The 15,550-nt window shown below is 44.0% G+C and overlaps 1 protein-coding gene across 5 annotated transcripts in view; it reads left to right on the forward strand.

Annotated features, from left to right (window-relative positions):
* Positions 1-13,166, forward strand: part of KCND3 (potassium voltage-gated channel subfamily D member 3) — a 218,708-nt gene extending 205,542 nt beyond the window's left edge. For 2 of the 5 annotated variants that reach the window (XM_054685636.2, XM_054685639.1), the window contains exons 4-8: positions 3,035-3,136; positions 3,512-3,601; positions 5,336-5,392; positions 6,556-6,803; positions 7,550-13,166. In XM_054685636.2, the coding sequence (XP_054541611.1) occupies positions 3,035-3,136; positions 3,512-3,601; positions 5,336-5,392; positions 6,556-6,803; positions 7,550-7,751 (699 nt within the window). In that variant the 3' untranslated portion in view covers positions 7,752-13,166. The remainder of the gene's footprint in view (positions 1-3,034; positions 3,137-3,511; positions 3,602-5,335; positions 5,393-6,555; positions 6,804-7,549) is intronic. The other 3 variants (XM_054685643.2, XM_054685646.2, XM_063815905.1) reach the window with 2 other exon arrangements.
* The last annotated feature ends 2,384 nt before the right edge of the window (positions 13,167-15,550 follow it).

Consider the following 15,550-nt stretch of genomic DNA (forward strand, 5'->3'; position numbering starts at 1 on the left):
TCCTCCAACCCTGGAGTCTCCACATTTGTTGAAAATGCAATCTCCTGGGCTTTGCTCAAATTTTGAAACTCAAATTTTGAAATTCAGGGAAGGAGGAGGAGAATGTTCTGGAAGCATCATTCGGTCTGAAAGTTGGAGGTCCTGAGCTGAAGTCTTGATCGTCCACTGCCTTTCCCTGGATAAGTTTGAAAATTTGAAACTCAAATTTTGAAATTCAGGGAAGGAGGAGGAGAATGTTCTGGAAGCATCATTCGGTCTGAAAGTTGGAGGTCCTGAGCTGAAGTCTTGATCGTCCACTGCCTTTCCCTGGATAAGTCACTTCCCTCACATCCTTTTTTTTTTTTTTTTTTTTTTTGTCTTTGAATTGGTCTGGATGATCTCCAAGCTCTCTTTTAACTCTCACATTGTTCTTAAGGCCATGGAAGAGGGTGAAGTTGACCAATCCACTCAAGGATTGAGCCCATTACAGTGGCAGTATAAGCATGGCCTTCCAGCCAACTACATAGGATCTTCTTCCTTCCTCGGCCATCATAAACTTTGCTTGAGCACCTGTTCAGTGTGAAACCCTGTGTTGGATGTTAGAGATAAAAATGGGTATAAGCCACAAGCCCCAGCTCCCAAGAGCTCAAAACCAAGCCATAGAGCCCCACCAAATTTCATATGCTGGGTATGGTTATGTAAATCCATTGCAAACCTCTTTGTCCTGTGTGGGAAGAGATTAAATGATCTAGTACATTTGATATGACAATCTGTTGCTTTAATAGAGCCCAGGGTAAGATATGATTAAAAGAAGTGCCACAAAGAAGAACAGGAGAATCTTTCATCTCTAGAAACTAATGAAGACGGACCCCAGATACAAGAACGGTCTGGCTCCAAGTGGTGCAATCAAATTATATAAGACTATAATAAGCTTGACACAATTGGATTTCCATATGAAACTCTCAACACCCAGCACTCACCTAAAGCAATTGCAGCCACATCCTCAAATGATGAGGAACTTGCTTGAATGTAAATATCTAGCCAAGGGGAGGGCTGGAGCAGGATTCCCACGGAGTAAAACTGTCCTGGCCCCCTAGTCAATGTTCTCTGCTTGTAGAGAGGAGGAATGATAGGGCTGATTTGCCATCATCCTTTCTCTCCCAGGTCCCCCTTTTTATTCTCTCCTTCATCAAGAGGAGCAGTCTTCCTCAGACTTAAAGGAAGATCTTTCAGGCTCAAGTCCTGGCCCCTTCCCCACATTTAGAAGCCTGGGAAGGGAGTTGAATTGTTTCTGCAAGGAGATACTTCCCAGGAAGCAAGAGATATACATCCTTTGTGCTTCTGTTGACCACCTGAACCCCTGAGACTGTGGCCTCCTTTTAGCAGATGAACCAGCCCAGCAGGACACTTGGGGAGAGGGTGACAAGAAGTGGAAATTGCCACAATTTCCCTAGGACTCTTTTCCTGCTTAGGGTCCATGCTGAAGTCACATGTGGACTTGCTCAGAGCCAGGAAGAAGGACCTTCTACTCCAGGATGGGTCTGCTATCCTTGTGGGCTGTTCTGCTTCCAGTAGCAAGCACCTGGGGCTGTAAATAGATCTACAGAGCCCAAACCTCAAGCTGCATTTTTTTAAACTAGCAAGAAACCTCTACCCAGTCCCTTCTCCCTCTCTCAGTCTCATTCCTTAGTCCTCTCTCTTTGGCTGTGCTACTGTCATAGTGACAATGATTACAGTCATTAGGAAGGAGAAGGGCAGCCAGCATATGTAATGTGTTCAGCTTCTCCCTGTGCAAGCAGGAGAGATGAGCTTGATACCATGCAGCCCTCCTGCAGTGGACCTTCTCTGCTGAAGGCTTCCCAGGTTGGCGCTGGGGAGAGTTTCAGTTGTCCTAGTTAAAGCCAAGTAGTGTATAGAAATGTGTCCCATCCTCCCTTCTTATGCATACCTGGTCAACTCTCACATGTACCTATACTCATTCCCACTGTCATGCGCAGCAAAATAAACATATATTAACATATACATGCGGTCAGGCGCAGTGGCTCACGCCTGTAATCCGAGCACTTTGGAGGGCCAAGGCGGGCGGATCACCTGAGGTCAGGAGTTTGAGACCAGCCTGGCCAACATGGTGAAACCCCATCTCTACTAAAAATACAAAAATTAGCTGAGTGTGTTGGTGGGTGCCTGTAATCCCAGCTACTCAGGAGGCTGAGGCAGGAGAATTGCTTGAACCCAGGAGGCAGAGGTTGCAGTGAGCCGAGATCACGCCACTGCACACCAGCCTGGGTGACAGCGAGACTCCGTCTCAAAAAAATAAAAAAAACATATACATGCATGAATCTACTCCCAAAGACAGAAATACAATTGTAAATGTGTTTATTAACTTTAAAAATCGAGAACCTACTGTTTACTGGGGGTACATCAGTAAACAAGGCAAAAACTCCTGCCCTCAAGGAATTTACATTTTAGTGGAAGAGAAAGAGAAAGTATCAAGATAAATATATAAAACATATATTTCCTTAGTAATAAGTGCAAAGAAAAAAATTGCAGAGGAGTTAAGAAGCATTGAAGAGCACATAGGCCCACTCCTTGCTTTTCTCATAATTAACTAATACTTGGGGACCTACTATATGCAGAAAATTGTACTGGACCCTAGAGGAGAATCCGGGCAGCTATCACATACACTCCTCTAAGGAGTTTGCAATTTAGTTAGAGATAAGAAAACTGAGTAGCACAACTGAATAGCACATGGCATTTTGCAATACTGAGTAGATAAAGGTCATGAAACCTTTGGGAGAAGAGAGCTTGGATGAGTGATATTTCTCCTGCCAGGATTATACCCGGGCTGGAGAGATGAGTGGAGACTTCTGGGAATTCTGACCCAACCAAGCTATACAAAGTGGGTACACAACTGGAGATGCATGAGGTTGGAGAGAAACAGCCTCATCCCCTTCATCAGGTGTCACCTGGGAAGCCAGCCTCACAGCTTCACCAGCCTTGCTGTCTTTTTGTATCATGGTCTGCCTCATTCTTTTATTATCTCTGCCAATCACAGAAGGCCCGCCTTGCCAGGATCCGTGTGGCCAAAACAGGCAGTTCGAATGCATACCTGCACAGCAAGCGCAACGGGCTCCTCAACGAGGCGCTGGAGCTGACGGTAGGTGCCTAGAGGACCTGGGCTAGGGAACATAAAGGGGTAGATGGGCTTGTTTTCTCTTTCCCGGGACACCAGCACTCTCACCAGAGCCCCAGTCTGAACCCCAAGGAGGACATGTTTCCAAACTTTCCCCAGGTAGCAGCCCCCAATTCACACACCACTTCCATAGGATTATCACCACTTCCTCTAAACCAGGTTTAGACCAAGGGCCCCTGAGCCCAAAGGTTAGCATATTCAATGCTGACCCTGAAATTTGGTCAAATAAAAAAAGATTTGATTGTTCTATTGCCCTTTGACCTTTAGTGGAGAAATGAAGGAGCTGGAGAGGGGAAGAGCCACCAGCTTTTTACTCAGTCTCTCTTCTTTTTTTACTAGGGCACCCCAGAAGAGGAGCACATGGGCAAGACCACCTCACTCATCGAGAGCCAGCATCATCACCTGCTGCACTGCCTGGAAAAAACCACTGTGAGTCCCAGCCCTTTGCCACCTCCTTTTCATCGCTGACCCTGACCCTTTTCTAAGGCTGTACTCACATCTTCACTCTGGGCCAGAAGTCAAAGTCTGTCCCCTTCAGATCCAAAAGGTAGTGATGGGATCTACTGGCCCTCAGGTGGAAGACCCTGAGGAGTGGGGCAAGGTCACCAGGGTGGGAGACCAGCTCTGTCCTGCAGGAGCATTGAGGAGGCCATTCCCCCAGCCTCCCACACACTCCTACACTCGTCTCCACAGCCCATTTCTTGATTACTGAGGACTTAGGGGTCTGCCTATCAGTTTCTCCGTTCTGACGGGCATCACCCTTCAAAGCTTGGGCTGAATTTGTGTAGGAGAGTAGAGAAGAGTGTTGATTTCTGTCCCACCTCTGGGGCTGGGTTGATGCAGCCTGTGGGCCCCTTGGCTCCCTACATCCTCCTGCAGACAGCGTGTGAAGGAGGCAGTGCATGTATTTCTCCAACTAGGATTCAGAAGTACCGCCCCCCCACCCCCACCCCTGCCCAGTCACCCTGTGGTTCTCAGGGAGTCCAGATGCTAACAGGCTGATTGTTAAAACAGAGCCATGGTTTAGGGTGCCACAGCTGGAGTGTGGAATGATGCTTGTGCCTAACCATCAGACTGAAAGGAAGGGCAGTGGGGCCAACCCTGGACCCTTGGCAGAAACTGCTAGGAATAGTAGACAGGGAAGAGAGATCAGAGTAGAAAAGCCAAGGAGAAACAAAGTGAAAGCCTTCCTGCTCCTTTCTAGAACCTCCTCCCCAAAGAGTCTATAAGTCAGGGCTCAGTACCCTAAGGAAGGAACTTCCTAATTCTAGATGTTCCGTATCCTGGCCTCCCAGATGTAGAGAGAATAAATGTTAGATGACTCCTTTTTTTTTTGGTGGGGAGGGGGGTGTGGGGCTGCAGGGACAGGATCTTGCTATGTTGCCCAGGCTGGTCTTAAAACTCCTGGCCTCAAGTGATCCTCCCAACTCAGCCTCCCAAGTAGTTGGAACTACAGGTACAGACCACTATGCCTGGCTTCGATGACTCTATCTGAGCCAAATGTGGACACTGTGGATGACAGTTGAACCCAATAAGGACTTCCAAAATGGGAAGGTGCTCTGCAAACCCTAGTTACAGGATTTATCATCAAAAACATATATTCATATCTAGACTTTCTCTCAAAGACTCTGAGCTTGCCAAAGGGATAGGCCTGGACCCAACTGCCCTTTCCAAGTTGCATGTGCTGGGTGGAATGTGTAAATTGAAAGGATATGGGTGAAAATATTTGGGTTTGAAGGGCTGGAATGTTGGCATTAAAGAAATGAGATTTTAGAATTGAGGGATGGAATGCTGGCATTGAAGGGATGGAATGCTGAATTTGAGGGAAAGAATGTTGGATTGTGGGGGTGAGATATTGGGATTAAAGCTCTGGAATGCTGGATTTTAGGGGAGGAATGTGGGACTTAAGGGGTGGAATGTTGGGACAGGATAGGCAGAATGTTGGGATAGAAGGAGTGAATGTTGGGGTTGAGCAGGGTCCTGTTGGGGCTAAAGGGTGGAATGTTGGGAGGAAGGGGGCAGAATGCTGGGAATGAGGGGTGGAATGTTTGACTCAAAGGGTGGAATGCCGGGATCAAGAGATTGAATGTCAAAACTGGCTTGGGAATGCTGGAATGTACAATCAATGGTGTTTTTATCTTCTGTTGGCATGTTGTCCTGTAGGGGTTGTCCTATCTTGTGGATGATCCCCTGTTATCTGTACGAACCTCCACCATCAAGGTATAACTTTTTAAAAATTCAATTGATGTTTTTCTCTCTGATAATTCTGAGTCTGTGGATTCTCCCCTTTTTACCCCCCGGCCTGGTTCTGTGCATGTGCTGCTGATTCTTCTGGGGCTCCTCCTACCTCTGCTGTCACACCCAGCACCAGCTCAGGCTTCCAGTTTCTTGTGCTGAACCACCCAACTGTCTTTCTAGTTCCCTCTTTGGACCTCCCCAGGGGCGTGGAAGGGGTGGTGGAACATGGCACCAGTGCTGGTATCCTGTGAGTCTCCAAGTGCCACATCTGTCTGTGCCACATCCCAGCTCCGTGGGGACTCCTGGTATTTGCCGCCAGGCTGGTCTTTCCCTGAACTCTGTTTTCATGCCACTTCTCTTCAGACTTTCTCCTCACTCTGGCAGCCTTAGCCAGACCATCAATGCCATAGATTTGTAGTCACCTTGGCCAAACAGCCATTTTTTAGTTATCCTGGGTTCAGCTATACCCCATCCCAATGGCCTCCAGTCAGGAGACAGTTAGCAATCCCTTCCCATGCTTACACTTGACCTAGGGAATCCTGTGCCTCCAGGTATATTAAGGACTCATATCCCATAATCAGGTGGGGAAAAAAATAATTAAAAGAAACCCTATCCGTGACAGTTTGCCCCACTGGCCTTCAGGATCAGTGCTCTCCCAATTCTGTGAATGACCCCCATGTTTAAAAGTTTTTGTCACACTCTTACCTATTAAATCCAGGAAAGACAACCTAGCATACCCACTTCCCACAGTCAGTGACTCCTTATCTGCCACCTCTGGCAGATCTTGTACAAAGCCTGGAAAGTAAAGTCTTTGCTTCTAGCTGTGATGATGCCATTGAATTCCTCTGTGTCCTCTATGTCCCTTCAGCTCAAAGCTGTAGGTGAAGTATATGTCACATCATGATTTCACAACTGCAGTCCCTACCCTTTGAACTGATGGCCAGGGCTGCCAATATGATTCTCTTTCTGTCCTCATTGGATGCCCATGGGACATCACCCCTCCTGAATGCTTATCTGTGATCCGGGCAGCTGGGAGTCCTTCCTTCAAGGTCCAGAACAGAGACAGGCAGCCATACAGAGTATAGGGGCTTACCTCTCTCCTCCCTACCTCCTTTTCCTACTTCTTCTCCTTCTGCCTCCCGCAGAACCACGAGTTTATTGATGAGCAGATGTTTGAGCAGAACTGCATGGAGAGTTCAATGCAGAACTACCCATCCACAAGAAGTCCCTCACTGTCCAGCCACCCAGGCCTCACTACCACCTGCTGCTCCCGTCGTAGTAAGAAGACCACACACCTGCCCAATTCTAACCTGCCAGCTACTCGCCTGCGCAGCATGCAAGAGCTCAGCACGATCCACATCCAGGGCAGTGAGCAGCCTTCCCTCACAACCAGGTGGGTGGCTTCCATCCCATCACCCGCAAAGGCTCGAATCATCCCATTCACAGAATTAGACAATCACAGCATTAGGAGAACCTTGAGGATCCTCTAGCCGCTCCCCTTATCTAATGCATGAGCCCCTCTACCTTCCTCCTTTCCTTGCAAGGAAACCCAAAGGCCCTTCATATGCTGTTGGAGTAGGTACTATAGCAGTTTAGGCTGAAAATAGGTAACAGGGAAAAAAAAAACTTTAAAAATAATTATATATATACATATAAAATAATGTGTCTCTAGATACACAAAAATGACCTGATCTGGTACAAGGAATGGACCAACCATTTTCTCAAGAAACAGTTTTCATATCTGTGTTACTCATGGCTTATCCTAGGCTGATTTGAATCCCAGAGACTGACTTTTCCCTCCCTCTCTGCTTATATTTAGGCCACTTCCCACTACCTCCAAATGGGTTGCAGAGAATTCAGGGAATGCAAATGCCAAATGCCACAAATGATAGATATACAATCACTGGTGGGGGTGATGTACATTCTGCAATTCAAAGCCTACTATATACAACTTGGTAATTGCTAGTAGTTTGGGAATAATAATTAGAATGGATAATTACAAGTTGATTACAAAAGGCAGAGATAGAGGCACAACAAAATATCCTCCTAGTTACCACGAGCAAGAAATGTAGGGGGTCAAGGAAGCTTTGGGACGCTGGCCAGCAGGAACCATCATCAACTCACTCTTTTCTATCCCAGTCGCTCCAGCCTTAATTTGAAAGCAGACGACGGACTGAGACCAAACTGCAAAACATCCCAGATCACCACAGCCATCATCAGCATCCCCACTCCCCCAGCGCTAACCCCAGAGGGGGAAAGTCGGCCACCCCCTGCCAGCCCAGGCCCCAACACGAACATTCCTTCCATAGCCAGCAATGTTGTCAAGGTCTCCGCCTTGTAAAACCACTGGACAGAGGGCCAGAGTGGGTAGTGGGGAATGAAGGGGACTGGCATGTTGGTGGGTGGTCACTGAGACCACTCCCTCCCCCCTTTCCCCACTATTTCTGCCTGCCCCATTGTACCCCTAGCACTGAGACTTGTGCCTGGAAGGAAAAAGAGGTAGCAAAGGGGCACCTGAGGTTCACGCTGCTAGCGTGGACATAGCCCTGTGATACTGCATCTCACTGGGGCCAGAGGAAGAGAGGGAGGGTGGGGGGGTCGGGGATGGGCCGGGGGATATAGGCTATGTGCCAGGACAGGGCCTGGATGGAGAAGCCTCAGACTCAGACCAAATAACAATCGTTTCTGGAGACCCCAGTGAGGAAAATACAAGACTAAGAGCAGCAAAGAGGCCAAGTTGTCACAAGCAAAACAGGAAGAAAATATAACACTGTGTATTTAAGCACCTTTTTCAAGGCTCTTAATGGATAATATTTATTCATGGGAAAAGGTGGAAAACAAAAACACCAACGAATTTTTGTGAAATGTTTTTCTCCATGGACCCAACACCTTTGAACCAAAACAATGCATTTTGTGAGGGATTTTTTTTTTTCTCCTTTTATAGCAAAAGCTTTTAGGCTAAGAAGTCAGTTATTGCTGAGTTCTCTCTCCATTCCCCCAGGTGGGTGAGGTCAACTGAGCCTGGGCCCCCACTGCCCAGCTGACCTGTGCAGAGCTGCCAAGTGACCACACGGCAATCCTTACCCTTTGTCTGTCCCTGTCTCCCTTGTCTCTGTACCTCTCTGCTTACCCCTGGCTGTTTCTGTGTCCAGCCATCTGTCTCTACCTGGATCCCAATGATCCTGAAACACATCAGTAAAGCCTTCTTCATCACTGCCACGCACAACAGACTTGTGCCTGGGAGTTCTATCTGTGTGAATGCAACTGCAGAGGAGGAAAGAGTGAAGCAAAAATTGGGAGAGTTTAGGGGTAAGGGAAGTCTACCTCACAGAACAGAGGTACTTCCCTTGGGGTTGGAACCACTCGTGTTTGCAGTTTCAGTTTCTGGGAAAGAAAGGGAATGAACAGATTTATCACACTGGAATCTTGAAAAGGCAAATCGCCAACACCTGAGACGCGGTCAACTCTGGTATGTGCCAGTGAGGGGAGAACGGAAGGACCCAGGGCTCACAGCCTCAGCCGGTCATTATGGCACCTTGCTATGGACCCTTCCTTCAAGACCCACCATAAAGCCCATCCAGAGCCCTTCCAAGAGGCCCCGGGAGTAGTTTTCTCCAGAGAGGGCAGTGGTACGGGGACCAAGATTCCTCTGACTTATATCAAACCAGAGGCAACTCCCACACAGAGGCTGTGGAAGGGTAAGCCTGTGTGCCTCAAGAAAAATGCTTCAAAGCAAAAGCAATTAAGAGATTCTAGATGATTCTTACCTGCTATGAAAGATGCCTTGATGTCTGAAGAGGCTTCGGCCTGATCTCCCTGAAGATGCTGAAATGGGGGAGAAGCCTGATCACCTCTGTGCAAGCAAAGGAGTGAAGATTATTTCTTGAACACCTGGACAACATATCTATTCAACTAGCTTGCACCCTGGTGGAGCTGGGGGCAGCATTTCTGGAATCCTCCTAACCATTGTTCACTGCTTGTAGCAGAGTAGGTGGGCCTCAGGGTTAGTGACAAGTCCTTTCCTGCCCTTCCCAACACCCAGCCACCTTGCTGCAGTCTCTGTAGCCTGGGCTCTGAAATACATGAGCTCCTCGGGAGCTGCCTATCCATCCTACAGCTTAGTGGTTAGCTGTTTAATTGTAGGCCAAGAATTTCTCTCCCCACCACAGCCATCTAAATGAGTTTCACTAGCCAGGAACCTAAAAACACCCTTCATGGGCTTCCCTATGACCCCAGCTCGATTGACCCTGTAGGTTCAAAAGGTTTCGAGGTGGCACCTAACCAGAATGTGGGCAGAAGGCAGAGGAGAGGGAGCCTTCTTTCTGTCTTTATCTCCTTATGCTTATCCTCATTGACCATGGGCTTTCTTTCTTTCTCTGGGTCCCCTAATGTGGGAATGGAGTGGTTCTTGCCCTCTGAGCTTACAGACTAAGAAGGCAGAAAAGCTTTACAACTACAGAGTACATGTGTATACACACAACCAACCTAAACACATCAGAGAATACATACTTAAATCAATTCACTTCATATACACATCTCATTAGAAGACCAAGCTAAACTTCATTTAGAGGGTGGGCAAAGGACTAGAAAAGAATTTTTCTCTTAAAAAAAATGAGTACTAGAGCAAAATTACGAGTGTCTAAGTATCTTAGTTATGCTTCATAAGATCTGACTGGGGTAAGAGATAAAGAGGTAAATAGGGCTGGGCGCGGTGGCTCACACCTGTAATCCCAGCACTTTGGGAATCCGAGGCGAACAGATCACCTGAAGTCAGGAGTTGAAGACCAACTTGGCCAACATGGTGAAACCCCATCTCTACTAAAAATACAAAAATTAGGCAGGCATGGTGGTGGGCCCCTGTAATCCCAGCTACTTGGAAGGCTGAGGGGGAGGATTGCTTAAACCCGGGAGGCAGAGGTTGCAGTGAGCCGTGATTGCACCACTGCACTCCAGCCCAGGCAACACAGCAAGACTCCGTCTCAAAAAAAAAAAAAAAGAAAAGAAAAAAAAAAGGAGGTAAATTAGAACTGGTTGCACACACATACAAACTTCCTGTGATGAATTTAAGAACAGATCATTACAGGGTTAGAATAGTGACAGATTCAACAAAGGATCTGTTTGATAGGGCACCAAGGGAACATTTTACTGGTTCCCACAAAAATTAATAAATGTTAAATATCATGTCCCAAGCAATTTCCCGTTTTTTTATTGGTCCTAATCAACAGAATGTTTTGTGTTCCTTCCACTTCACATTCAGAGCCCACGTCATGCCACTTCCTAAAAGACCATTAGACCATCCCCTTTTTCTCCATCCTCCACTGTAGCCTTAGCCAGAGAAAAGATCCAGCTCACTTCTGGTCCAAAAAATGTCAGCCTTTGGAAAATGGCTCATCTACACTACAGAACACAGCCAGATGACACTGCTAAAGGGTACTGTAAGAAAACACAAGGTCCAAAGTATGCTGAATCAGTTTCATAAGTCTAACTCATTGGCCAGTGACTGAAAAACCAGGATATCAGGATTTTCTGGGGGCCAATAGCCATGACCCTTGAGCTTTCATAGTTCATGAACCACTTTGACATAATAAAAGATTCCCAAAACCACCTATTCCATTCAGTCCCACTCAGCATTAAGAGGTGGAGGGAAAAACAAACAAACAAACAAACCTAACAGTTACATTCAAATGTCAAATGAATGTGAACCTAGAAAATGTAGTATTAAGAGCATATGACAACTAGATAAGATTTAAGAATATCCAATTCATTTTACAGTATAGAAAACTGAGACCCAGAGAAATTAAATGACTTGTTCAAGGTCATGCAGTTATTTAATGACAGATCTGAGACCAGAACACGAGTCTTTTGGCTATTAGTCTAATGCATTTTTCTACCACACCCACTGCCTCTGAGAGCAGTGATGCTTTGGAGAAGATCCATCAAAGAATCCATACTGTAATTGGAGACATAGTCTTATATGTCAATACGTATATGTCAATACTACTTGGACACAGCCCTTGGAAATCACCTGACTGTACCAATACAAACCATACTTTGGAAACCACCATTCTCTGGGTAGAACCATCTATGGACTATCAATTTTGTCAGAAATCAGTGAACAAGTGAAGAGTCAATTTTTTTTAGTCAAATATTTTCTCTTCTCAATGAAGAGAAGACTAGGACAGTGACATTTTGAAGCATACCTTTTATACTCCTTGTGGTCCTTATGACAGTCTGTGATGGTAGTAGGTAAAGTAGCTAAATCCTTGATTCAGAGAGGGGAAAACATGTGGAAAGAAACTGAATGATTTATCCAAGTTCACATGACAAGTTAGTGGCAGAACCATTATTGCAATCCAGGACTTAAGACATCTTGTCCTAGGATTTTTCCTCCACATTATATTGCACTGCTCTGAGGCTTGCTTATATTTTTCATACCTGGATTTCCAGGGTGGTGACGTGGGGGAGGGAAGTATTCAATTCAGAACCACCGTGAACCAAGATCTCTGGAAACAAATTCTGTACTATTTCTCCTTCATCTCCTATTTTCATAACTAGTGCCAAGCTCAGGACTAACTGCATAGACTCCCTTTCAAAAGACCAATAGATATTCTCAGTGACAGTTGAACACATTAGTTTACAATCACACAGAATTTGAACAGAACTTAAAGTTGACAGTTAATGCCGATCTATAATTAACAAAAATGTCAACTTGTGGATATGCTGATGATTTTATCCAGTTTTCAAAATATGATTCCTACAGTTCAGGATATCACTTATTAGATTGTAGACAAGGAAAATGTACATTGGGACATTATGTACTTAAGAGTTTTTCCTTAAGTTTTGCAGAGGAAGTGGTTGAAAATTGAGCTAACACTAGATTTTGAGGTTACTAAAGAATTCCAGTTTTCCAGTCTCCCACTTCAATTACCAGGTAACTATAAGGCAAAAATATCCCAATGCTGTGAACTTAAGGCAATATTCATTTCCTTTCTACACTACTTGGCATGGTAACCATGACAAACTTTTATTTTCTCTTTCTGATTTCCTAATGAAATCTCATTATTTGCAAAGCTTTAAAATGACTAGATGAAGGAAAAACATTGTTATGACCCATGACCCTCGGAGCCCAAACAGCACCATGAAGAGCATCATTAAAACTAAGAGAAAGTGGCTATCAGAAAATGAAACAGCTTTAAAGGGGTTCCTTTTAAGTCTTGTTTTCTATTCAGAATGTTCTGTGTTTTTTCTCAAGTGTGGGAATGACATTTATCTTAGCAGGTTACTCAACTACACTGGATGATGTCACTCTAACCAGTGTACGGCACTGACCCAAGTCCTGGGGGGCTCCTTGGACCAATGGACTATTTTACAAACCTGGGAGGGGGGAGGGATGGTATATTTTTGATAATCAGACATTCCAATGTAATGTTTTCCTTAGAGGTCACACCCTTCCCCCCATTAATGTCATCGTGAGATACATCAAGTGTGTTCTTTTCTATTTTCGTATAATAAATGGGCTTTGCTTATCAACATCACAATGGCAAAGAAGAAATATACTGTACAAAACTGCAGGAAGATAAAACATGAAAACTTTCTATGAAAAAAAAAAAACCCTTGAGTTTCCTGTCGTCTTCTTTTGAAACTGTAGTGCATATGTTAAAACATGTATATCATTTACAGTATTGAGTCGTGTGCCACTGCTGTACCTGATGTATCCAATCTGGATTAAACAAATTATGTGCCACAAACCCTAAAATGACTGTTTCTTTGAATACTGATTCTCCTTTCCTCCCAAAGGTGCTGGGATATACTAGAAAATAGAATAATTTGAACACAGATTGGCTTTCTACCTTGCTAGAGAAAACTCACAGAATCTTAGAAGGGTTATTAAAGGCCTGGTGTAATCTTCCCACTCCATCCCTCAATGTAAACATAAACAACTCCTCTATGATATCGCTGATGGTTCTTGCCTGCTTGTATGCTGTATTTGTGGATGTGCGCTAACAGGTAAAGCATTCGATTTTATTTATCAATGGCTCTATTTTGAACACTGACCCCATATTATTGAAAGACAATCTGACTTTATGTATCAGTACTGGTTTTACTGAGTACCAAATTCTCAAATTAAAAAGAAAACTCAGAATTAAATGTTCTGTGGGGTATTGTAGAAAGCTTGGGAATCAGATGGTGGAGATTCAAGTTTAGGTTCTAGCACTGAATTGTGACTTCCCATTAGTAACTCCCTCTTGGCTTCAGTTAGTTTCCTCCTGTTAAAAATGGAGAATTAGAGCATAGTGGCATGTGCCTGTAGTTCCAGTTACTTGGGAGGCTAAGGTAGGAGGATCCCTTGAGCCCAGGAGTTCAAGTCCAGCCTAGGGAACATAGTAAGACCCTCATCTCTAAAAGAACAAACAACAAAAAATGGGGATTGGATTAGTTATCTTGGAAATCTGTTCCAAACTTAACAATTCTGACTTAGGTGATAAGACCAACCGGCAGTCTGTTTCACCATTGGCAATGAGGAGAATCCTTTTAATTTCCCCACAACTAGATCCAATTGATGAAAACAGTAATAGAAATGGAACATTAAAACAAATACATGATGCCCAAAGACCTTAGAAATTAGCTGTGAAATTCATTTTAATCATTGATGCTCACATCCTTATCACCCACTAGGTGTCACTGCAGACCCACAGACCAAATAATCTTCGGGTAGAAATAACTGGAAACCAGATATGCATTGAGCAATTTGTGTTCTTTTTCATTAAGACGCACTGAATGTCAAGTGAGACATACGTGCTTGTGTACAGATGTACAAAATAATAAACACATTCTGCCAAAATAAGTCAATAACCTTGCGATGGAGTTCTGTCAGCTAGGGTTATCAAAAATACATATTTTTAAAAGACTAATGTAGATTTTAAGGGGGAAAAAAAACATAAAACTTCATACTACTCCCTTTGTCTCATACAGAGTGATCCGCAAGTACTGTATGTTCAATTATTTTTAGTATTCAGGGGCTGAACTTTGCCTTTAAACCACATTTTAAAAGGTTAATAAGTATTACTGTAATACCTAAGCTACTTTAGAAAATATTACCTTTAGTCATCCAAAATAATTCATATTCTAAGTCAGAATTATTCAAAGTAGCAGGTTTCTCAAATATCTCGCTACATGTTAATATTGCTAGCCTAATTCAAGTTACAGCTTAACGTGAATAGTTGCAGTAAGTGTTAATGATTTACAAGTATTCACAAATTCAGACATTTAACCAATTCACATCAGCCTTCGTCCAAATTACTTGAATTTATAAAGGCTTTCTGTATTTATAAATTTGATTATCCTTCTCCTGAACTAGAAACTATTTTTTCTTCAGCATATGTCATATAATCATAGAACTAGAAGGGATCCTAAAAATCTTCTAGTCCAACTTTCATTTTATTGATGAGAAAACTGGACCATGAGAGGTTAAATGACTGGTACAAGGTTAAAAAGTAGGTAGTAGCAGTATCAACCAGGACAAGTACCTTTTTCACACCACCACAGAGCCTTCTCAAGTTAATCTACCGTAAACCTCTCTATGGTTCCTAACAGATGATGGAAAGATGCACCTAGACTGACAATCAAAAAAAAAAATTTTTTTCCACACAAAGGTGAGTCACACACAAATAGCAGTATGTGGAAGATCCCTTCCACATCCACAAATATAGCTACCTGTTAGTTGAGAAGGTGGCAGCTGCCATTTTCCTGGTAAATGCTTATGGAAACTGAAGCAATTAGTATTTTTGTATGTTATACATATGCTTACCTCCAGCTTATTTTTGTGGGGAAAAAAAAGCAAGCACAAAATAGAGAATCCAATTACTCTGAAGACTAATGCGTAACCTCGTCTCTAATTAAGATGAGGCAGTACCCTAATTAAAATCCCCCAGCAATGACAAACTGAACTTGGCTGTATTGTGGGGGAAAGGATGGAAAAAGTAAATTCAATTATATATCAATGACAGGATCTTATTTAAATGTGTAATTAAAATCTCTACTTCTTAATGACATACTGGACCTAATTATGGATTTGCTATCTACATTATTAATTCATTCACATACTGACACATGTAAGAAAAGCCTAATATTGCCCAATCC

This window comes from Pan troglodytes, chromosome 1 (genome assembly GCF_028858775.2).
Source record: "Pan troglodytes isolate AG18354 chromosome 1, NHGRI_mPanTro3-v2.0_pri, whole genome shotgun sequence".
In the NCBI taxonomy this organism is placed as follows: domain Eukaryota; kingdom Metazoa; phylum Chordata; class Mammalia; order Primates; family Hominidae; genus Pan; species Pan troglodytes.